At 36.5% G+C, this 23,932-nt stretch overlaps 1 protein-coding gene across 1 annotated transcript in view; it reads right to left on the reverse strand.

Annotated features, from left to right (window-relative positions):
• Ccdc178 (coiled-coil domain containing 178) overlaps window positions 1-20,804 on the reverse strand; it is a 284,918-nt gene extending 264,114 nt beyond the window's left edge. Inside the window, exons 1-5 of the mRNA XM_051202056.1 lie at window positions 20,720-20,804; window positions 20,307-20,366; window positions 17,963-18,049; window positions 12,883-13,022; window positions 5,933-5,955 (exon numbers count right to left, since the gene is read on the reverse strand). Coding sequence (XP_051058013.1) covers window positions 5,933-5,955; window positions 12,883-13,022; window positions 17,963-18,049; window positions 20,307-20,366; window positions 20,720-20,804 — 395 coding nt within the window. The remainder of the gene's footprint in view (window positions 1-5,932; window positions 5,956-12,882; window positions 13,023-17,962; window positions 18,050-20,306; window positions 20,367-20,719) is intronic.
• Window positions 20,805-23,932: the final 3,128 nt, after the last annotated feature.

The raw sequence follows: 23,932 nt of genomic DNA on the forward strand, positions 1-23,932 counted from the left end.
TCCACTTTTGTATACCAAGTTATCATTGCTATTATCAGGAAAATCCAACCTGGTCATGATGTGTAATTCTATTAACAGGACACAGGGTTCAGTCCTAGACTGATTGTATTTCATTAAAAATTTTCACAAGGAAATTCAAACAAACAAATCTGAAAACTTTCTTCCAATGTATTTGCTTTTAGTGTCACAACAAAAGTTGACAGCATCAAGTAAGTTGGGAAGGGTTTTCATTTCTGTTTTTTTTTTTTTTTTGTTGTTGTTGTTGTTTGCTTTGATTTTTTTTAAGAACTTGAGAAAGCATGATAGAAATTCTTATTTCAATATTCAATAGAATTTGCTTTACTTTGCTATAATGATGGTGTTTTGACAAGCTTGGACTCTCTTTGATTTGTTTTGCTTATTTATTTTATGAATTATGGTCTTAATATATAGCTTAAGCTTGGTGGTAGCTGACTGTCATTTAGCCTAGCTTCCCTGGTATTTGGGCTAAAGAATGTGACAGCTCTACCTGGCTAAAGTTTGTTTTTTTTATTTTAATTTAAAAAAAAATTATCCATCTCCTTGCCCACTGAACTTTTGAGTTCTCTTTCTATTTATTTTTCTAGTTACTCTTGAGAATTTTTTTTGTATTTAATTTATTATTTTACATGTAGATCCCAGTTCCCTCTCCCTCCCTCCCTCCATCTCTCCCTCTCTCCCTCCCTCCCTCCCTCCCTCCTTCCCTCCCTTTTACCCTCTCTGCCCTCTCACATGCACTCTAACCACCCTCCCCTCCCATCCGCCCACCCCAATTCCATATGTAGGGGAATGCCATCCAGTTGGGGTCATGTAGATATGACAGGACATATGAAGTAGGGACTAGGGCTTCTCTCCTGTCTCTAGATTAAGGCAGTTATCCCTCCATGGGGGATGTGTTCGCAAAGTCCTTTTGTGCACCAGGGATACATACTGGCTCCACTGTCTGAGGTCCCTTAGACTGCTTCCCAGCTATCAGCCTTGGGGCCTGTTAGCTCCTCCTTGTTCAGTTCAGCAGTCTCTATGTGTTTCTGCAACCTGGTCTTGTCCTCTCCATCTGCATCTGGACTCTAGTTCGACTCAGTGTTTAGGTAAGGGAGTTTGCTTCTGTTTCCAACAGGTATTAGATGAAGACTCCATTGATAAGTTAGTTGTTGATCTCACTATCTGGGAAGGGTATTTATGGTAGCCTTTCCACGGTTACTCAAATTGTTAGTTGGTGGCAGACTTGTAGGTCTCTAGACCTTTGTTTAGGTTGAGTTTTCTCTTCAAACCAATAATGGCTCCCTCTTTTATGTTCTCTCTCTCTCCCTCCCTCCCTCCCCCCCTCTCTCTGGTCTTCTATTCCTCCCATGACTCAATCTTCCTAGTCACATGTGTTTTCCTCTCCTCTCCCTCTCCTCCTACTTCTCTCTCCATTCACTGCCCTCCCCCCATCCTCTATGCTCTGGGGGCCTTATCCCTTCCCACTTCTGTGAGGGACTTTATATGAATCTTTTAGAATACACCTTGTATCCTAGTTCCTCTGGTGGTGTGAATTATAGGCTGGTGATCCTTTGCTCTAGGTCTAAAATCCATATATGAGCGAGTACATACCATGTTCCTTTTTGTGACTGGGTCACCTCATTCAGGATGGTTTCTTCAAGTGCCATTCACTTGCCTGCGAATTTCAAGATACCATTTTTTTTTTAATCTGCAGAGTAGTATTCCATTGTGTCGATGTGCCACATCTTCTTTATCTATTCTTCAATTGAGTGGCATATAGGTTGCGTCCGGGTTCTTGCTATTACAAATAATGCTGCTATGAACATAGCTGAACACATGTCTTTGTTGCAATGATGTGGATCATTTGGGTATATGCCTAAGAGGGGGATTGCCAGGTCCTGTGGTAAACTAATTCCCATTTTCCTGAGGAACCACCATACTGATCTCCAAAATGGTTGTACAAGTTTGCACTCCCACCAGCCGTGGAGGAGTGTTCCCCTTTCTCCACATCCTCTCCAGCATGAGTCCTCATTGGTGTTTCTAATTTTAGCCATTCTGGCAGGAGCAAGATGGTATATCAAAGTTGTTTTGATTTGCATTTCCCTGATGGCTAAGGATGATGAGCACTTTCTTAAATGTCTTACAGCCTTTTGATTTCCTATATTGAGATTTTTTTTATTCAGTTCTGTACCCCATTTTTTAATAGGGTTGTTTGGTGTTTTGTTGACTAGTTTCTTGAGTTCTTTGTATATTTTGGAAATCAGCCCTTTGTCGGATGTAGGATTGGTGAAAATCTTTTCCCAGTCTGTGGGCTGCCGTTTGGTCTTGTCCACTGTGCTCTTTGCCTTACAGAAGCTTTTATTTTGAAGTGGACCCATTTATTAATTGTTGCTCTCAGTATCTATGCTCCTGGAGTTATGATCAGGAAGCGGTCTCCTATACCAATTTGTTCAAGGGTACCTCCTACTTTCTCTTCTAAGAGGTTCAGTGTGGCTGGATTGATGTGGTCTTTGATCCATTTGGACTTTACTTTTGTGCATGGCGATAGACATGGATCTATCTGCAGTCTTCTACACACCATGATCCAATTGTGCCAGCACCATTTGTTGAAGATGCTGTCCTTGCCCCATTGTATTCTTTTAGCTGTTTTGTCGAAAATCAGGTGTTCATAGGTGTGTGGGTTAATATCAGGATTTTCAATTCGATTCTATTGGTCTACCTGTCTATTTTTTTGCCAATACCAGGCTGTTTTCAGAACTATAGCTCTGTAGTAGAGCTTAAAGTCAGGGATGGTGATGTCTCCTGAAGTTCTTTTATTGTACAGGGTTGTTTTGGCTATCCTGGGTCTTTTGTTTTTCCATATAAAGTTGATTATTATCCTTTCAAGGTCAGTGAAGAATAGTGGTAGGATTTTAATGAGGATTGCATTGAATCTGTAGATTGCTTTTGGCAAGGTTGCCACTTTTTACTATGTTTATCCTACCTATCCAAGAGCATGGGATATCTTTCCATTTTCTGGTATCTTCTTTAATTTCTTTCTTTAAAGCCACTAAGTTCTTATTATATAGGTCTTTCACTTGTTTGGTAAGCATTACACTTTATGTTGCTTGTGGCTATTATAAAGTGTGATGTTTCTTTGATTTCTTTCTCAGCCTCTTTGTTGTCTGAATAAAGTAGGGCTACTGATTTTTTTTTGAGTTTATCTTGTATGCTGCTAGTTTGCTGAAGGTGCTTATCAGCTGTAGGAGTTCCCTGGCAGAGTTTATTGGGTCGCTTATGTAAACTATCATATCGTCTGCAAATAGAGACAGTTTGACTTCTTCCTGTCCAATTTGGATCCCCTTGATCTCCTTTTGTTGTCTTATAGCTTTAGCTAGAATTTCAAGTACGATATTGAAGAGATATGGAGAGAGAGGGCAGCCTTGTCTTGCTCCTGATTTTAGAGGAATTGCCTTAAGCTTCTCTCCATTTCTCTTTCTATTTTTAAATGCGTGTATGTGCATGTGTGTACACGTGGCAACACACACACAAATTGGAAATCAAAACAATGAACCAATAAGACAAATAATACCACAAAAACAAACAATCATGAACTGAAGTATGCGTTGTACAACTACCCCAGGGCATGGAGTGTGCCCTGAAGTGATAATGCCCAGTGACACACTAAGGAAAATTGATTTTTACTTTGCTGGAAGGTAACAACTGCAAGTAGGTTCTTGGTTGGGAGTGGTATATCTACTTCCCCTCTTTTAGTGCAGTGACCCCATCTGGATTGAACTTGTGCAAATCTTATGCATGCTTCCAGCGTTTCTGTGAATTCATGTGTGCATCAGCCCTGTTGTGTCTAGAAGACACTGTTTCCTTAGAGTGATTCAAGTCCCATGGCTATTACAATCTTTCTGCTTGGTCTTCTCCATAGATCCTTGTGTCTTGAGGAGAGTTTTGAGGAAGACATTCCACTTAGGACTGACTGTCCCAAATTATCGGGCTTTCTTAACATTATGCAGCTGTGAGTCTTGGGGTTAATTCACATCTACTGCAAGAAGTTTAGCTGATTGAAGCTGAAAAATGCACTGATCTATGGACATAGCAATAAGTCATTAGGAATCATTTTATTGCTATGTTCTGGTTAAAGATTTTTGATTACTGATATTATCTCTTTAATTCTTAATTCTTATATGTCAATTTAGATTTTCTTTTCTTCTGAGTCATTATGTGGCTCTAGAAATTAACATAACTGAGAATTTATCCATTCTAACACCTTCATCTTTTGATTAGAATGTTTAAGCTATTTTCATATATGTCATTCACAACAAAAGTTTTGTTTCTGCTATTATACAACTACTTTTCTATATTAATAATATTTTATTTCTCAGTCTCTCTATAACTACCTTATTTGACAACTACTTATTTTTTATGCATTGTTTTTTTTTTCATTTTTCTGATATAATTTTAAGGTTTTCCTAAGTCATTGTTTAGGAGCTGACATAATATTTAACTTAAATTTAACTTAACAAAACTTACATTTTAATGACAAAAATTGCTATTTCAACAATATCATACTGGCCTAACATGCTCTGTTAGACCTTCGCCCTTCATCATATTTTATTATAACCATGAACAGTGAAATTATCTACTGTATGCTCAATAAAAAAGTCCATAATTATGAGTTTTATTCACTTGTTCTTTAAGTAACATAGAAAAGCAACTATGAGTTCAAGTTAATACTGAATTTTATATGATTCTGTAGCTTTTATTATTTTTTATTATTTCTTATTTTGGCCTTTGGTTAATCTATCTACTATCCTTTGGTTTCAGCCCAAAAGTTATCCTTAAATAATTCTCATGGGACATGTCTATTAGTGATGAACACCTTTCAATTTTTTAAATTTGGGAATATCTCTACTTCTTCTCTATTGCTCAAAGATATTTATATGAGAATGAAGGAATCTTTAACGGCGTAGGCTTGTTTGGGATTTCTTTGAAAGTCTTAAGTTCTCCAAAGACTTTGGTGACAAGCTGACTTTCAATCTGATTGAGAATTTCTTATACCTGGCCAATACCTTATTCCTTGATGCTTAATTATCTCTTTTTTCCTGGGACTTATATTAGTTTGTTAATATGCTTATTGGTGTCAATCCCTTTCATTTTATTCTATTTAAATTTAAATTCTACTTTATTAAACTTGGTAGATAAATTCTCTGTATTTAATAAAGTATAGGTCCATGTGTTTTGCCAAATTTTGGAATATTTTCAGAAAAATAGAGTTTTCATAAAATTTTCTTCCCCCATTTCTCTACCCTCACATTATTGTGTGCAGCATGAGTATAGATTTACAGTGGGTTTTCTGTGTTCCTTGAGCTTATTTGGCACTTTGGGTTTTATTTCTTCACATGCATCTCATTTCCCATCCTTTTTCTTCTCTGTCTCTGTCTTGTTCCAGTTATTATTTGTCACCCCATGCAGCTGTGGCTCACTACCTAGAAGCTCCCTAAGCACTGTGATAAGAATTAGTCATACACGTCAAAAACCTTCCAATGGAAAATTTCAGAAATAAAATCTCAGTTCTCTGACACTAGGAATGCAGAGCACCAGTAGAGAATGCTGTCATCGCGGCTACCACTAGGGCAGGAGTTGGTGAGCAGGCAATATACTGCCTTGATGCTCTAGCTCGATGAGTGGCTTCTTTAGGGATTTCCTCTCTGGCTGATGTCAGTTTTTGCTAGATTCCAGATTTCTGACCATGTCCACTTTCACATGAGTTCTCTATTCCAACCATCCATCACTCTCTGCAGTTCCCCACATTTTAATACCTAACATGGGGAATGCTGCTTTCGATTTTCCATTCTTTCTGAAATTAAATTGGTGAACTGCAGATTACCAAAGGTTCAACATTTTAAGGACAAATAAATGAATAATTGAAGTTTCTTACCATTCTTCAAAAGAAGCTTCAAACTGTCAAAACAAAAGAGCTCAATAAAAATCAAAATTTAAACATCTCAAAAGACAATTGGTGAATTTCACTTAAAATTCATTTAAATGTGAACTAACTGATAAAATTCTGTTCTCCACTTTATAAAATTGGTCATATTATACTCTGTTACTTCATAATATGTGTGTGAGTGTGTGTGTGTATCTCAAGCCCATTTATTTTCAATATTACAAAACTTTTCACACCTTAAAAAATGTCCTTCTAATTCTTTTGTTTCTTTGTTGAGTTTCTGATTTGTGGTCCTGTCTAGTGTTGAGAGTGGTGTATTGAAGTCTCCCACTATAAGTGTGTGAGGTTTTATATGAGCTTTGAGTTTTAGTAGTGTTTCCTTTTACGAATGTGGGTGACTTTGTATTAGGGGCATAGATGTTCAGAACTGAGACTTAGTGTTGATGGATTTCTCCTGATATGAATATGAAATGACCATCTTCATCTCTTTTGACTAATTTTGGTTTGAAGTCTAACTTGTTAGATATTAGGATAGCTACACCTGCTTGCTTCTTATTTCCATTTGATTGGAAAATCTTTTCCCAACCCTTTACCCTGAGGTAATGTCTATCTTTGAAGCTAAGATGTGTTTCTTGTATGCAGCAGAAGGATGGATTCTGTCTTCGTATCCATTCTGTTAGCCTGTGTCTTTTTATAGGTGAGTTAAGACCATTAATGTTGAGGGTGAGTAAGGACCATTGATTGTTGTTGCTTGTTTGATTTAGGTTTGATGTTGGCTGTGGTATTGTGAATATATTAGTTCTGCTTCACCCTTGGTTTCTGGTGTAGTTGGATTATTTGTTGCCTACATTTTTGTGGGCATAGTTACCTTCCTTGGGTTGGAGTTTTCCTTCTAATACTTTCTGTAAGGCTGGATTTGTAGATACATATTGGGAAAATCTGGTTTTGTCATTAAATATCTTGTTCTCTATGTCTCAACTGGGGTTAACAGACATCTATAGAACATTCCATCCACATGGAACCTTCTCTAAAATCGACCACATACTAGGTGACATAACAAACCTCAACAGATACAAGAGAATAGGAATAGTCCCCTGTATCCTATTGGACCACCATGCTTTAAAATTGGAATTCAACAACAACACAAATAGCAGAAAACCTGCAAACTCATGGAAACTGAACAATGTGCAATTGAACCACTCCTGGGTCAAAGAAGAAATAAAGAAAGAAATTAAAGACTTTCTAATATTCAATGAGAATGAGGATACAACATACCCGAACTTATGGGACACCTTGAAAGCAGTGCTAGAGGGAAGTTCATTGCACTAAGTGCCCATATGAAGAAAACAGAGGATAGTCACATAAGAGAATTAACAGCCCAACTGAAAATCTTAGAACAAAGAGAAGCGAATTCACCCCGCAGGAGTAGACGCCAGGAAATAATCAACTTGAGGGCTGAAATCAACAAAATACAAACCAGGAAAACAATACAAAAAAATCAATGCAACAAAGAGTTGGTTTTTTGAGAAAATCAACAAGATAAACAAACCTTTATCCAAATTAACGAAAAAGCAGAGACAGAACATGCAAATTAACAAAATCAGAAACGAAATGAGGAACATAACAACAGACACAGAGGAAATCCAGACAATTTTCAGGTCATACTTTGAAAACCTGTATTCCACAAAAATTGAAAATTCAAAGGAAATGGACAAGTTTCTGGATAACTATCACTTACCAAAATTAAATCAAGAACAGACAAACAACTTAAATAGACCTATAATCCGCAATGAAATAGAAGCAGTCATGGAAAGCCTTCCAACCAAAAAAAGTCCAGGGCCAGATGGATTCAGCACAGAATTCTACCAGACATTCAAGGAAGAACTAATACCACTACTCCTCAAACTGTTCCACAAGATAGAAACAGAAGGTTTATTGCCAAACTCTTTTTATGAGGCCACAATAACTTTGGTACCCAAACCTCACAAAGACACAACTAAGAAAGAAAACTACAGACCAATATCCCTGATGAACATCAATGCAAAAATACTCAATAAAATACTGGCAAAACGAATTCAAGAATACATCAGAGAAATCATCCACCATGACCAAGTAGGCTTCATACCTGGAATGCAGGGATGGTTTAACATACGAAAATCTATCAATGTGATCCACCATATAAACAAACAGAAAAAGAAAAACCATACGATTATCTCCCTAGATGTGGAAAAAGCCTTGACAAAATTCAACACCCTTTCATGATAAAGGTCTTGGAGAGGTCAGGGATAACAGGAACGTACCTAAACATAATAAGAGCAATATACAGCAAACCAACTGCCAACATCAAACTGAATGGAGAGAAACTTAAGCCAATTCCTCTAAAATCAGGAACAAGACAAGGCTGTCCTCTCTCTCCATATCTCTTCAATATCATACTAGAAGTTCTAGCTAATGCTATAAGACAACAAAAGGAGATCAAAGGGATCCAAATTGGAAAGGAAGAAGTCAAACTGTCTCTATTTGTAGATGATATGATAGTTTACATAAGCGACCCAATAAACTCTACCAGGGAACTCCTACAGCTGATAAACACCTTCAGCAAACTAGCAGGATACAAGATAAACTCAATAAAATCAGTAGCCCTACTTTTTTCAGATGACAAAGAGGCAGAGAAAGAAATCAGAGAAACATCACCCTTTACAATAGCAACAAGCAACATAAAGTATCTTGGTGTAACGCTTACCAAACAAGTAAAAGACCTATATAATAAGAATTTTGTGACTCTAAAGAAATTAAAGAAGATACCAGAAAATGGAAAGATATCCCAGGCTCTTGGTTAGGTAGGATTAACATAGTAAAAATGGCAATCTTACCAAAAGCAATCTACAGATTCAATGCAATACCCATTAAAATCCCACCACAATACTTCACCGACCTTGAAAGGATAATAATCAACTTTATATGGCAAAACAAAAAACCCAGGATAGCAAAAACAACCATGTACAATAAAAGAACTTCAGGAGGCATCACCATTCCTGACTTTAAGCTCTACTACAGAGCTATAGTTCTGAAAACAGCCTGGTATTGGCATAAAAATAGACAGGTAGAATAATGGAATCGAATTGAAAATCCTGATATTAATCCACGCACCTATGAACACCTGATTTTCGACAAAACAGCTAAAATTAAACAATGGGGCGAGGACAGCATCTTCAACAAATGGTGCTGGCACAATTGGATGAGGGTGTGTAGAAGACTGCAGATAGTCCCATGTCTGTCGCCATGCACAAAACTCAAGTCCAAATGGATCAAAGACCTCAACATCAATCCAGCCACATTGAACCTCTTAGAAGAGAAAGTAGGAGGTACCCTTGAACACATTGGTATAGGAGACTGCTTCTTGAATATAACTCCAGGGGCACAGACACTGAAAGAAACAATTAATAAATGGGACCTCTTCAAACTTAGAAGCTTCTGTAAGGCAAAGGACACAGTCAACAAGACCAAACAGCAGCCCACAGACTGAGAAAAGATTTTCACCAATCCTATATCCGACAAAGGGCTGATCTCAAAAATATACAAAGAACTCAAGAAAATAATCAACAAAACACCAAATAACCCTATTAAAAAATGGGGTACAGAATTGAAGAAAGAATTCTCAATGGAGGAAATCAAAAAGGCTGAAAGACACTTAAGAAAATGCTCCACAACCTTAGCTATCAGGGAAATGCAAAACAAAACAACTTTGAGATACCATCTTACCCCTGCCAGAATAGCTAAAATTAGAAACACCAGTGATGACTTATGTTGGAGAGGATGTGGAGAAATGGGAACACTCTTCCACTGCTGGTGGGAGTGCAAACTCATACAGCCATTTTGTAGATCAGTATGGCGGTTCCTCAGGAAAATGGAAATTAGTTTACCACAGGACCCGGCAATCCAACTCTTAGACATATACCCAAAGGATTCACATCCATGCAACAAAGACATCTGTTCAACTATGATCATAGCAGCACTATTTGTAATAGCAAGAACCTGGAAGCAACCTAGATGCCCCTCAATTGAAGAATGGTTAATGAAGATGTGGCACATCTACACAATGGAATACTACTCTGCAGAAAAAAATAATGGTATCTTGAAATTCGCAGGCAAGTGGATGGCACTTGAAAAAACCATCCTGAATGAGGTAACCCAGTCACAAAAAGAGGAACACAGTATGTACTCACTCATATGTGGATTTTAGACCTAGATCAAATGATCACCAGCCTATAATTCACATCACCAGTTGAACTAGGATACAAGCTGTATTCTAAGAGATTCATATAAAGTTCCTCACAGAACTGGGAAGGGGCAAGTCCCCCAGAGCTCAGGTGAAGTGGGGGAGGACAGCGAATGGAGAGAGAAGTAGGAGAAAATGAGGGGGAGGAAAGGAAAACATGTGCGACCAGGAATATTGAGCCTGGTTAGGAATAGGAGATAGGAAAGAGAGATACAGAGACAGAGACAGAGAGAGAACATAAAAAAGGTAGCCAATATTGGTTTGAAGATAAAATTGAACACAAAGAATGGTCGAGAGAACTATAAGACTGCTCCCAACAAGTTGAGCTTACGTGGAAAGGCTATCATAAATGCCCTTCCCGGAGAGTGAGATCAACAACTAACTTCTCCATGGAGCCCTCAACTAATGCCTGTTGAAACAGGATCAAACACCCATACATAAACACTGAGTCGAACTAGAAACCAGATGCACATGGAGAGGACAAGACCATGAGGCAGAAACTCATAGAGACAGCTTACCTGAACAAGGAGAAGCTAAGGACCACTAGACTGATAGCTGGGAAGCCAGCATGGGACTGACTCAGGCACCCCTGATTATGGGTCTCAGCTAGAAGGACTGAGCAGTCTAAGAGACCTCAGACAGTGGAGCCAGGATGTAGCCCTGGTTCACAAAAGAACTTTCGAACATATTCCCCATGGAGGGATAACTGCCTTAATCTAGAGACAGGAGAGAAGCCCTAGTCCTTACTTCACAGGACCTGTCAGATCTACATGACCCCAACTGGATGGCACTCCCCTACATATGGAATTGGGGTGGGAGGATGGGAGGGGAGGGTTTTTAGAGTGCATGTGAGAGGGCAGAGAGGGTAAAATGGGAGGGATGGAGGGAGGGAGGGCTAGAGGGGAGGGAGGGAGGGAGAGGGAACTGGGATCAAAATGTAAAATAATAAATTAAAAAAAAAAAACAAAAAAACGCTTTGACTCCAAAATTTAAGTTGAAGAACAAGTTACTGGGGAAAAGGATTTCTATTTTTGTTTCCACAGAAAATGAAAAGATGTGGATTCCTTCCAGACTAATGTGGTTTGATCACGCCAGACTCCCTGAAACAGAGTACAAGCTGATCGTACATTCAAAACAGCTGGACAAAACAGCCCTACAGACTACAGCCAGGATGTCTGAATCTTCTTCGAATCCCCCAAGACAGCGCCCCTTACCAGCAGGAAGTAGTTTGGAAAGAACGACGCCCAAATTCCCAAATATTGTGTATAAATGTTTGTTTTCATTTAATTGGACTTTGTTATATAAAATTAAATAAAAATAAATAAATAAATAAATAAAATATAATTGATCAATTGAAAAAAAAAACTAAAAAAAAATGCTTTGACTCAAAATTTAAGTTGAAGGACAAGTTACTGGGGGAAAGGATTTCTATTTTTGCTTCCACAGAAAATGAAAAGATGTGGATTCCTTCCGACTAATGTGGTTTGATCACGCCAGACTCCCTGAAACAGAGTACAAGCTGATCGTACATTCAAAACAGCTGGACAAAACAGCCCTACAGACTACAGCCAGGATGTCTGAATCTTCTTCAAATCACCCAAGACAGTGCCCCTTACCAGCAGGAAATAGTTTGGAAAGAACGACGCCCAAATTCCCAAATATTGTGTATAAATGTTTGTTTTCATTTAATTGGACTGTTATATAAAATTAAATAAAATTAAAAAACGAACAATAAAAAAAAGTCCTTCTAAATTTTAAACATTCAAATGCACCTTATTCCCCAAACACCTGCCACATAGTTATAGATGTAGGGTCATTATAAAGTAGTATAAAATTCCAGAATATGGTTATACACAGTTGTAGCTCATATGTGTGCACTGGGATCCTTTATAATCTGGCACTTGATCTAACACACTGTCAGGGTCTCTTCACCCCTACCTACACACAGCACATCTTTTCAGGTCCTGTGACCTCAGCCATTTAACTAATACCTCTCAAAGGAGATGACTTCCTAGAGCAGAACATTCTGTAGGTCAGATCCAGGGTCAAAATAAAGCAAAAAGACAGATGTGTAGCAATTCCACTCCTCTGCTTGAACAATGTATGTTAGTTGTTCAGAATATTATATTAGTAAAAGGTAAGGGAAAAGTTTTATTCTTCAGTAATTTCTAAGTGAAATGATTGCAGAGAGTTCAATATGGAATACTTTCTAGAATAACAAAAGCAGACTAGTTTGACAGGTTAACATGACCAAGAATGAATTATTATATCTTTGTCAATGGAGCTAGCGTATTTATTTAGCAATAAGACAAATAATTTTAAAGGGGATATTGTTCTTTTAGACTACAAATATATTTATAATTTAATTGGCTTAGTGACTCCCCAATCCAGCATGTGAACTATATTTGATGTTTAGTCATGTTGGCTTATGGAAATGATAACTTAACATATCTGTTTGTTTAAAATAATGGGAAAATCTATTTAATGAGGTCATTGCACCTTCTTGATTGAGATTATCAAAAATAAGTCTAGACTAGTGAACTAATCATCTGCTAAAAATCTGAATTTTAGAGAAATTATCGAAGTAATAGCCTACTGTTCTTAAACATTAACTCCTTGATGTGTGTAGAATTTATTCCCCAACATTAAGCAGGTCACTCACTTGTTTCAAATGCTCCTGTATTTTGGTCTCCACATCCTCAATGTGGGCAATCATTTTGCTGACGCATGGTGTAGGGATGCTGACCAAAGCACAGCTGTGTCGTCGACTTGGATAGCTGAAGTAGATGCCCTTGCTCACCTCTAAAAGGTTGCAGACAGTGGGAGAAGTCAGGTGGTAGGTGCACAACAGCAAATTTTGATGCTCAGGATATAGAAAAAATATTCTGCTATATTTTTCCTAGTACTCTAAAAATCTAATAGATAAGTCAACACTATTGAATAAAATTTCAAACTTTAAAAGTTCATATAACATAATCTCTTAGGCTAAATGAACACTATAACAAATTGAAACAAACCAGATAAGCTTAAATGGATTGAGGAGATGGCTGAGCAGCATGAGGACCTGGGTTTGGATTCCCCAGAACTCATGTAAATAATGGGTAGGCGTGACACCTGCCTGGAAGACCAGCACCTGGAAGACAGGGCTAGGGGAGCTGAAGAAGCAAGCTCCCTAGATAGACCAGCTAGAATCTGTGAGCTCTGGGTTCAAGGAGGGATCCAACCTCAAGGAATGTGTTGGAGAATGAGCAAAGAAGCAAAGAAGACGGCTGGTATCAAGCTTGGCCCTCCACACTCAAACATGCACATGTGTGTGCACACATATACTTACATACATAAAAGATGTTAATGCAATCCATAGCATTGTCAACTAAACATTGAAATAACAAATTTAAAATGACAGAAAAGGAAAGTCTACCCATTCTCAAAACAAATCCCCAAATCACTTTTAAAGATGACCCCAGAATACATTTTTCATTTGTCCTTCACAGAGATCTCACATCTGCCTTTGAAATTAATGCCCCTCCCCTTGCAGCGAAGAAGTTCCTCCTGGAACCTAGCATGAGTTACTCCCATGGGAAAAATAACTAAATAAATAAATAATAACAGCAGGTCCCTTTCCTCATAATAACCTCATTTCTAGCTTCCATTTTGGAAAATTGGATTCTCATGTAAAGAATGATTGATGTTCTCACTGCATCATTCAAGCTACTCATCATAAAATCCTCTCGTCCTTTCATGCTTCAGTGATTCTAAGTCTGCTGTGTTCCAAAAGGACTGAAGGTTGCTGAAATGCAGCAAAGATGTCCATAAAACTCCACCAAAGTGCTTACTTGAAGTCTTGTCACTCTGAGGATTCCACAGGATGCATGATAGTAACAGTCACTAATCATGCACAGTAGACACATGATGCACTGTAATTTCAATGAGATCATTGTGGTGTCCCCATATCAGGTCACCTTGAGAAACAATGAATTAATACCTATGCTGTTGTCTTTTGGAGCTTTACTTATTCTCAATATCTTTGCTTCATCTGACGTCTTTGCAATGGATTTCATTGTGACTTTTCATATATTATTGCATTAAATTTGTATTCACTTTCCTCTTAACCTCTGTTGTGCACCCTTTCATTTTTTACTGGTCTTCTTTCTATCCACACACACACACACACACACACACACACACTTATATACACAGCATAAAGTATAAGAGAAGCATGTGATATTAATCCTCTAAATCTCTTCAATGAAATCTTATAATATCCTCTTTCCGTTAATGCAAACTCTATAAAAAAGACACATCTGTTAACTTTATATATATGTGTGTGTGTGTGTGTGTGTGTGTGTGTGTGCGCGCGCGTGCGCGCGCGTGTGTGTGCGTGCGTGCGTGTGTATTCATTATATGCAGTGTGTTTGATTATATATGAATATTTCTAACACTCACTGGAAGTTTTATAATTCACATTGGCTAACAGTTTGGAGCCTAGAAAGTATAATGTAGATATGAAGCCAAGCTAACCACTTCATTTAATATTCACATCTATCTCATGAAATAAGATTGCTGTCTTAACTTCATAGACAATTCAAACTTAAAGAAGATGCATGATTTCAGGCCAGAGAGGTGGTAAATGGTAGAGCTAAGTTTAAACTTCATCCCCCTACTTACAAACTACACAGTGAGGGATGTTTATAGTATTTAAATTGTAATAATATAAAGGGAAAGAATCATAAATTATATTTTTCTGAACATTTCACACATTTCTTATATTGCTTGTTCTTGAATATTTGGATTTTTTTATGGTTATTAGTGCCGCTATTCTGGTATGTTTTAGTTGGCTTTGAGTACACTCTGAACATAAATACTCTGTGTTTATTTTTTTGTGTGGTATGGACCTTTGTTTCTTTTTAACTCATACACAGACACATATGTTCATCTCTATCATAGTCAAAGGACCAAAGATCAAGCTGATAAAATTGAAAAGGACATATTACTCTCCTATTCAAACATTTTATTAAATACATACTGCCCTTCCTAGATGTGAGGAGGTTCGATAGACAGGAAGCAGGCAGTTGCTATTATAGTCAAAACACTTGATTTGCTTTATTTATTGTCATGCAAATGAGGATCATAACAACTCATTCCAAGTACTTCTTGACTTTGCCATGCTCAACCTCATTTTGTGAATATTAATCAATTTCTTTAACATCCTAATGAAGTGGGATTAATATTTCAATGCAGCAAGTAAGAGGAATGAAAGAGTATGACATTAAATTGTTGCAAAAATTTAAAGACATGATATCATATACAGGACAGGATAGATCCAGAATTTGATTCTTATGGCTGTTTTTAATCTAATGTGGGCACGATGGACTTAAATATTTTTACTTCCTTTGTATTTGCTAGTGTTTAATAGACACCTTGCTGCAATCCAAGGATCTCTGAGCTACATACAGGTCTATGTGCACCTGTTTTCTCTGCCTTCATGTTAGAAACTAGCCAGTCTCCAGATGTCAGCTCTTTCAATAGTGAATAAATTTGTCTGGTAAGATTTTTTCCGCCTAATATTCATAAGATAAATTCATAAATTTAATTCGGTATAAATGGATGTATCTCCATCTCATGCAGACTATGGAGATTTAGTAAAGATTCTGGGGAAGTAAACTCAGGTCATGTTCTCACTGATTATAATCATGCGCCAACTCTGTTTATTGTCTGTATTGAGACACATTTTTAATATGTACTCCTCCCTACAGTGAATTTACAATGATCCTCCAGCCTCAACTCCCTGTCTTTAATTATAGGCATACCCACCTTTCCTGGCCCCTAACTCTAATTTTCTTGCTCAGAATCACTGTTCAAGGGATGAGATTTCCCTGCCATTAATCAGACTGAGGTGGTATGGTCCCCTGCAACAGGAAAGTTCCATCAGAGATAAGACCTGACTGTGGGCAAATGAAACAGAAGCCCCCTCTTCAAGCTCTGTGAACTTGATCCTCACATAGTTTATTCGCCCCATTTCTGATAAGTTGACATTTTTTTTTAACTTTTTTCCTTTTTTATTTAAATTTGAAACAAGAACGTTTTACATGTCAATCCCAGTTCCCTCATCCTCCCCTCCTGCCCTACCTCCACCAAACCCCATCCCATCTCCTTTCTGCTCCCCATCATATCATGTGGAGCAGGGCCTAGGCCTTCCCCTGTGTTTGTAGAGTGAGAGATTATCCCTCTATGTGGGGTGGGCTCCCAAAGTCCACTCCTATGCTACATGACCCCAAATGGATGACATTCCCCTACATATGGAATTGGGGTGGGGGGATGGGAGGGGAGGGTGGTTAGGGTGCATGTTAGAGGGCAGAGAGGGTAAAAGGGAGGAAGGGGGGGAAGGAGGGAGGGAGGGAGGGAGGGAAGGAGGGAGGGAACTGGGATCGACATGTAAAACAATAAATAAATAAAAAAAAAATGCTTTGACTCCAAAATTTAAGTTCAAGGACAAGTTACTGGGGAAAAGGATTTCTATTTTTGTTTCCACAGAAAATGAATAGCTGTGGATTCCTTCCAGACTAATGTGGCTTGATCAAGGCAGACTGCCTGAAACAGAGTACCAGGTGATCCTACATTCAAAACTGCTGAACAAAGCAGCCTTACAGACTGGATTTCTTCATCTTCTTAGAATCCCCCATGACAGTGCCCCTTACCAGCAGGAAGTAGTTTGGAAAGAACGATGCCCCAATTCCCAAATATTGTCTATAAATGTTTGTTTTCATTAAAATGGACTTGGTTATATAAAATAAATGCAAAAAAACAGCTCTCTTCTTATCTTTTAATATGTATTTTAATGCCTAAAGACCACATAAACTGGATTTTTTAAAAAAAAATGAAGATACTTAATTTTGATGGTATTTACTTGGTGTCTGATGCTATGGGTCATTTTGCTAATAATCTTTTTAGCCATTATTTCTGTCAAAGAATAAAACTCTTGTATAAAACCACAATTTTTTGTCTTGTAAGTTTATATACCTCTTGCAATGGCTCGTTCCTTAAATACCTATGAACACTAATAAAAGATGGGTAATCCCGTTGTCTTGAATTAATTGGTTCATAAATCATACATTTTGTTTTCGGGAAATCTATCCAAAACCAATTTTTGTCTAAGTCTGATTATAGGCAATAAACTCTAAACCAAGATCATAAGATTATATTCACTATGTGCATTGGACAGAAAGAAAAGACCACAATGGCAACATATTCACATTTTATTGTGTTAAACTGTGGTTCACCAGGGCAGAAGTTTCCCCATATCAAGGCTGAAATATATTCATCCTTTTACCTTGTTCATGTATTTTCACATACATTATTAAAAATCTTTTAGAGATAAAGTACAGATCCTTAATACTAGACAATGTTGAATTCTAAATTTTGTAGATTCAAGGTGTTAGTCTCCTATTTTCCTTCCAAAAGTCTCTCACCAGCCAACTAACTGTCAAGGAATGAGCATTGTTCAAATGAGGAAACATTCATTTATTTCTGAAATTATATAACAAATCACACAATCTAGGATGGTCATTAGCTTTCATAATTAGTTAAATATATAACAATATTGAATTATTTTTAACTCGTTCTAGATTAATAAGCATACATCACATTTATTTCTTAGTAAAAACACAGTATTGATGTCACCCACTTGTGAGTAAACACAAATATAGACTTTGCAATTTCCTGTATGATTTATAGTCAGCCCTTACCATCTGTATTTATTGCTTTACTTTCATAAAGACGTTCATTTTCCTTGGAGAGGTCAAATCCTGCCAACCCTTGCATTCTGGCATTTTCTTTAGAAACAAATACAAACATTTTGATGGGTTATTAATACACAATTTGAAATAAGTGATACCCTATTAAGAAGCTACATTTCAAAACTTCTTTCCTGAAAACAACTATGCCTGTTCAATCCATACTATTCACCAAAACCAACAAGTACACTTTGGGGTATTTTTAATAGAAATGTTATATTATTAAAAAAATAAATAGTTTTGGATGTGAATGAAATTTCTACATCAAGAAACTGTGAAGTTAAATCACCTTTGGAAAGGGGAAATGTAGAGTAGGGAAACCTTATATGTCACTTTAGAATCTCTGACATATTTAAAAATTCTCATGGACAATAACATGTAATTTTAAGAGCATATTATAAAATTAAATACATTTACAATATAAGCAAATTCAATATCTAGGTTTTTATTCATGGCAACTAGATTATCATCTCAGTCACATAATGTAAGCAAGAGGTGGAGAGATAACCACAAGACAAACAAATAGAACAAATTCTAAGCATTGATAAAGAACAAGTGTGTTTATCTCAAAACTATTGAATCTAGGGACTATGCTGAAGAAAGGAAACAATAGAAATCACTATGGTAATTTTATGATTTCATAGACAGGAAAGTGAAGAAAAAAATATCTAAGCAAGCTTTGATACACACTTGTAATCCCAGCATTTGGAGACCAGAGGGAGGTGAACCATTAGCCCAAGAAAAAGATGGACTTCATCAGCTATTTCACATTTCACCTCAGTGCCCATGGCTTTGAGAAAGGGGAGAGAGGAGGTAGGTGAACAAAGATGTGAAGCTGAAGAAAGAAAGTATGACTGGAGTTTGGAATAACTGGTGGCTGCTCTATATTGTGGAGCCCAAGCAGTGGACCCTGGCTTACTTATTTGCATCTAGATATGACATAAAGGAGGAGAAGGAGAAAAAGCAGCAGCTACATACTGGGACCTGGTCTCAAAAACTCAAAGGGGAGATAAAGAAAGACAAAACTTGACTATAATGTTAGATACCAAAATAAAAATTGCTTATTGAGGGAAAGAAATCTCGAATAGTGGTTGAAATAATTTTTATATGGACTGGAATAATGGGTTCATGCATGTATATGGTTACCAAAGTGCATTCAATTATAAATATAAGATTAGTTTCACTGTTTAGATTACAAAATAAAATTTCATTATAATATGCTAATATGCATCAGTAGTTTATGATGTTTCTCTTATTAATCTTTACTGACAATGCATATTATAAGGTTCACTTATGTATAATAAGATGTAATGAAGCTAAATTTAGACTAAATATGCCAAATCTACATAAAATGATTTAACACCTCCTAAAGTTATGTGGCAGTATTCACCAAAAAAATAGCATAATTGACACAGGTCGTTTAAGTTAATTCCAAAGGAATTACCAAGCAATGACAGAAATGATGCTGAAAACAATTATTTAAAAACAAACTTGAGCTTGGGGTTGGAGAGACAGCTGGGCAGTTAAAAGCACTGGCTGCTCTTGCAGAGAACCAGGGTTTGGTTTCCAGCACCCACGTGATGATCAACGACCAACTCCAACTCCAGTCCAATGGCATCAAATGCCCACAGGCAAGGAACACGTGTGTTACATCTACACACTTGCAAGTAAACATCTACACACATAAAAAATAAATAAAATCTATACAAATCTATAAGAAGTTTAAAAATATTTTGAGTCATCCCATGATTAACTGTTGTCAATAATTAAGGAAACAGTATTTTAATAATAATAAAGTATAGTAAAATGATGTGTGCGTGTGTGTGTGTGTGTGTGTGTGTGTTACAGGTAACACTAAAGTTATTAAAGTTTGTAATAATGAAGTTTAATAAAATAAACACTTCATATTAGTAAAACTAATATATATCTTATTATAATGGGAAATTTAAATAAATAATGTAAGGGAAGCTTTTAAGTCTAAAATGTATAAGTTCTCAACAAATATATGACATCTCATCATAGTCATTTTTAGAGAACTTTCATATTGATTTAGAACACTACTAATGATATAGCTAGTTGTAATGCATATAAGTACACATTATACAAAATAACAAAGGAAATAAAAGAAATGACCATATACTATCAATAATGATGATGCTTTTTAAAAGAAATGACACTCACTTATTAAATATTATAAACATAAAGATACCTGCAATATTTTTCATATTTACAATTTTTAAAAGACAACAAATAAATGACAAGAAAAATAGAGATGGAAATTATTAAATTGTGATACCTGCAATTGTTAATGCCCTCGCTTTGTCTCTGAGAGCCTTTATTTCAAGACATGTTTTACCTATGAAATGTAAAACAAAATAAATTATTAGTTTTAAGTGTCTCAATTACTACACTCTGGAGTACCATTGGTAGGGGTAAAGGGGAGAAAAATGTACTAGAAAATTGAAATCTAGGCTAAAGGTTTGAGAGAGATGTGATTCACCACCATGGTCTGTCCTGAGTGGACAGGAGTATTGGGCAAAGTGGATCCTGCAAAGGATCAAGAAGCATAGAGGGCTCAAACTGCTCTAATGACCTCCTCCTTTTCCCCCTTTAACTCCACATAAGTTCCAAGTAGGGGATGGTGCTGCTCATACTGACTGCAGAGCTTCTCTCTGGAAATGCCTTCAGACACACCCAGTAAGTGTTTACTCATCTCCCAGGCACTCCTCAGGCAATAAACCTGAGAGTTAACATTCACCATCACATGGAACCAAGATTCAGAGCGTATCAACATGTAGTGTTTATGGATGAACTTCTCAAACACTAAAATTAAAAAAAAAAAAAAGATTCACCATCATTCTGAACCAATACATATATCCAAAAAAACTGCCCTTCAATCTGTATGCAACAGGGACATCCTGTGAGCCATTGAGAGCTGTGACAAAGCACTTCTGTCACCCCTTCCTACTGAAGGCAGTAGGATATGGTCATTATGCAGTGACACTCGCTGGATATTTCGACACAAACATTGCCAAATAAGTTTTCAATCTGTTAACTTTTGGACAACCTGTAAATCATGATCATGCGAAAGTTAAACAGAGTAAGTTTATGTGCTTGTGTTCTAACAGGCACATTCATCTGTACAACTATAAAAAGGATGGGGTTAGTCACGAATGTGAAAAGCATACATTAAATAAATATACCCTGTAAGTCGGCCTTGTAACAAAATGGTTATTTCTCTATGTTAGGTGTTAAAAAGATGCGACAGAAAGGGGAGAAAGGCTCCCAGGCTAGTGTTGGTATTTCTTATAATGTGGGTCAAACACACAACTTCTAAGTACGAATCCATTACTATTAGAGCAATTAATGTAGTGACAACCCCAACACTAGTACAGACAGAAAATAATCACTGCTTCACATGTATGTGTATATTTATGTGTATTTAAATATAAAATATAATGAAAACAGAACACATTAGACTGTTTTATAAATACGCTCAAATCGCAAGCAGTGGATTTTCTACTTAAATAATAAAATGAAATCCAACCATAGGTTTTATAGAGCATATAAAATGACTCAGTGAGTTTATTAAATTGACTGATAAGAGAATATATACTCAACAAATTAAATATATAGATTATGATTTTAGTATCTGACAATATAAAAATTGATAAATTTTTATAATATTGTACCATATAAAATAATAATAAATAAGATAACATTGCTATATTATTATATAAAATAAAATGATTGTGCGACTAACATGGTCTAACAAGATAGAGGCAACTATGAGGGATGAAAGAAATATCAGAAAGGGAGCTAACAATTGGAAAGTAAGCAAACATGCTTCATCTAATCAGGATGCCATGGACAAGAATCACTAAGGATGCACACTGGATTTCAGTCACATGATCTATGACACAGATCTGACAGATAATAACTACAATATTTCAAAGCAAAAAGAATGACTCCACTTCCAATTGCATCTAAAAGATTAGTGCATTTCTACATCCATAGACTCCCTTGGTAGAGGTTCTGGCACAGGAGACCAGGAAGAATCTGAAATCACCTCACACACATCTTAGAACATATCATTTAGTATTTGCCAGCAGGAGGCATCTTAAATGAGGAAGCTTATGACTGAATATTTCTAACTGCTAGATTCAAAACATCATTGAACCTCTGTACTCACAAGGTATATCTTCATAGAAAACATCATCCTGACGATAAAGCCAATAGAAATTGACTGGCAACTTCCTACAGGACCCCATTTAGTGTATTGATTTACTTTTCTTCCTTTTCACTTTCTTTTCATTTTTTTTTCTTCAGGGCTGGAGGCCAAGCTCAAGGCCAAACTTCACATGGTAAGCACGTTCCGTTTTACGTATACCCCCAGACCTGATGCAAGGATACCATGGCATTGTTTATGTAGCTCATTGTGTCACTCACCAGTAAATGTCACAGAGAAAAGAGAGGAGAAAACACAGGCCTTGAGTTTTCCCAAATAAATATGCTCCATTGTGTTTTTCCTCTTCCCTCATCACTGCAAGTTTTGGTTTTGTAAACTCACAACATATCTATGAAGTTGCTGTGTTCAGTGAGTCACCAGGTTCTGCTTACTCATCTGCAAAGAAAAGTCATTTGAGAAGGAAATCACCTGTCTCGGCCGTGTCCATCTTCCTTCTATAATGAGCTAGATCTTTCTCATTTTCTGGTGTGACTTTTTGGCAGTACTTTCAAACCTGATTACAAAGAAAAGTATTTTAATATTGTGAATTAAATTAGTCTATATTCCAATAGTCATTTGCTAAAACATTACTAGTGCTGGAGTACAATTATAATACTATAGAACATATTAGTTAGTTACAAAATTAATGCCAAATTATGCTGAAGTATAAAAAAATTAGGTAACCTATGGAGCAGGTTATCCAGTTCTAAATGATCATCCCTAAGTACATATTTATACAATCAATGTTAATTTGGATTAGTTAACAATTTGGATCCAGCAAATTGTATTTTTTATATAAATAAAATATCAGGAAGACATCATCAGAAGCTTGACATTTGACACTAATAGAAGAGCAAAATATGCCTATCAGAATGGCTAAAATAAAACACTAGCTTTTAGCAAAGATGTAGAGAAACTTGGTCACTGGTCATTGTTGCCAGTTTGTAAAACAGTACAGCTACTCTATAAAATAGTTTTCAGTTCCCTTTAACAGTAGCAGCAAAGAACTTATCAAATAGAATCAACAATTGTGCTCTTGAACATTTATCCAAGAAAGACAATGTTTTTGCTCACACATATACTAGAATATTCTTTTTAGCTTTATCTCTAACAATCAAAACCTGAAATATCCTTCAGTGCCTAAACTGGCACTGGCATCTGGATACAATTCAAAAGAGAGGAAGTGGCAAAACAGACTATTTAAACTATTATTGTAGGCAAACATTTGGATGAACTGTGTGCTTTCATTTATACACATGAAATAACAAAATTAGTCACAAAGAACAAATTAGTGATTGCTCAAGGATCAGAGATAGCTTATATGAAGGGATGGGATAGTACAATTAAGGCTATTGACTGTGGTCATGATTACCCAGGGCTCCACATAGAACAAGATATTGATGTGTTGATGTGTAAGAGGACACATCTTGTTTGGCACTTCTTTGAAATCTTTTGTGAACATTTTAATTCAAAATGAAGTAATTATTATGAAGTCATAAAATAAAAGTCAAAAATTTTGATAACTCAAAAGTTGCTGTCTGCAGAAATGAAGAAATACACTAAATGGCCCATGTAAAAAGGATGCATCCCACTGGGGCTGAGGATATAACCCAAATGGTAGAGGGGTAGCCTGGTATGCACAGAGCTCAAGGTTCCAACTCTAGTGGGGAATAACAGGTGAAATGGCACACACC

This window comes from Phodopus roborovskii, unplaced genomic scaffold (genome assembly GCF_943737965.1).
Source record: "Phodopus roborovskii unplaced genomic scaffold, PHOROB, whole genome shotgun sequence".
NCBI lineage: Eukaryota > Metazoa > Chordata > Mammalia > Rodentia > Cricetidae > Phodopus > Phodopus roborovskii.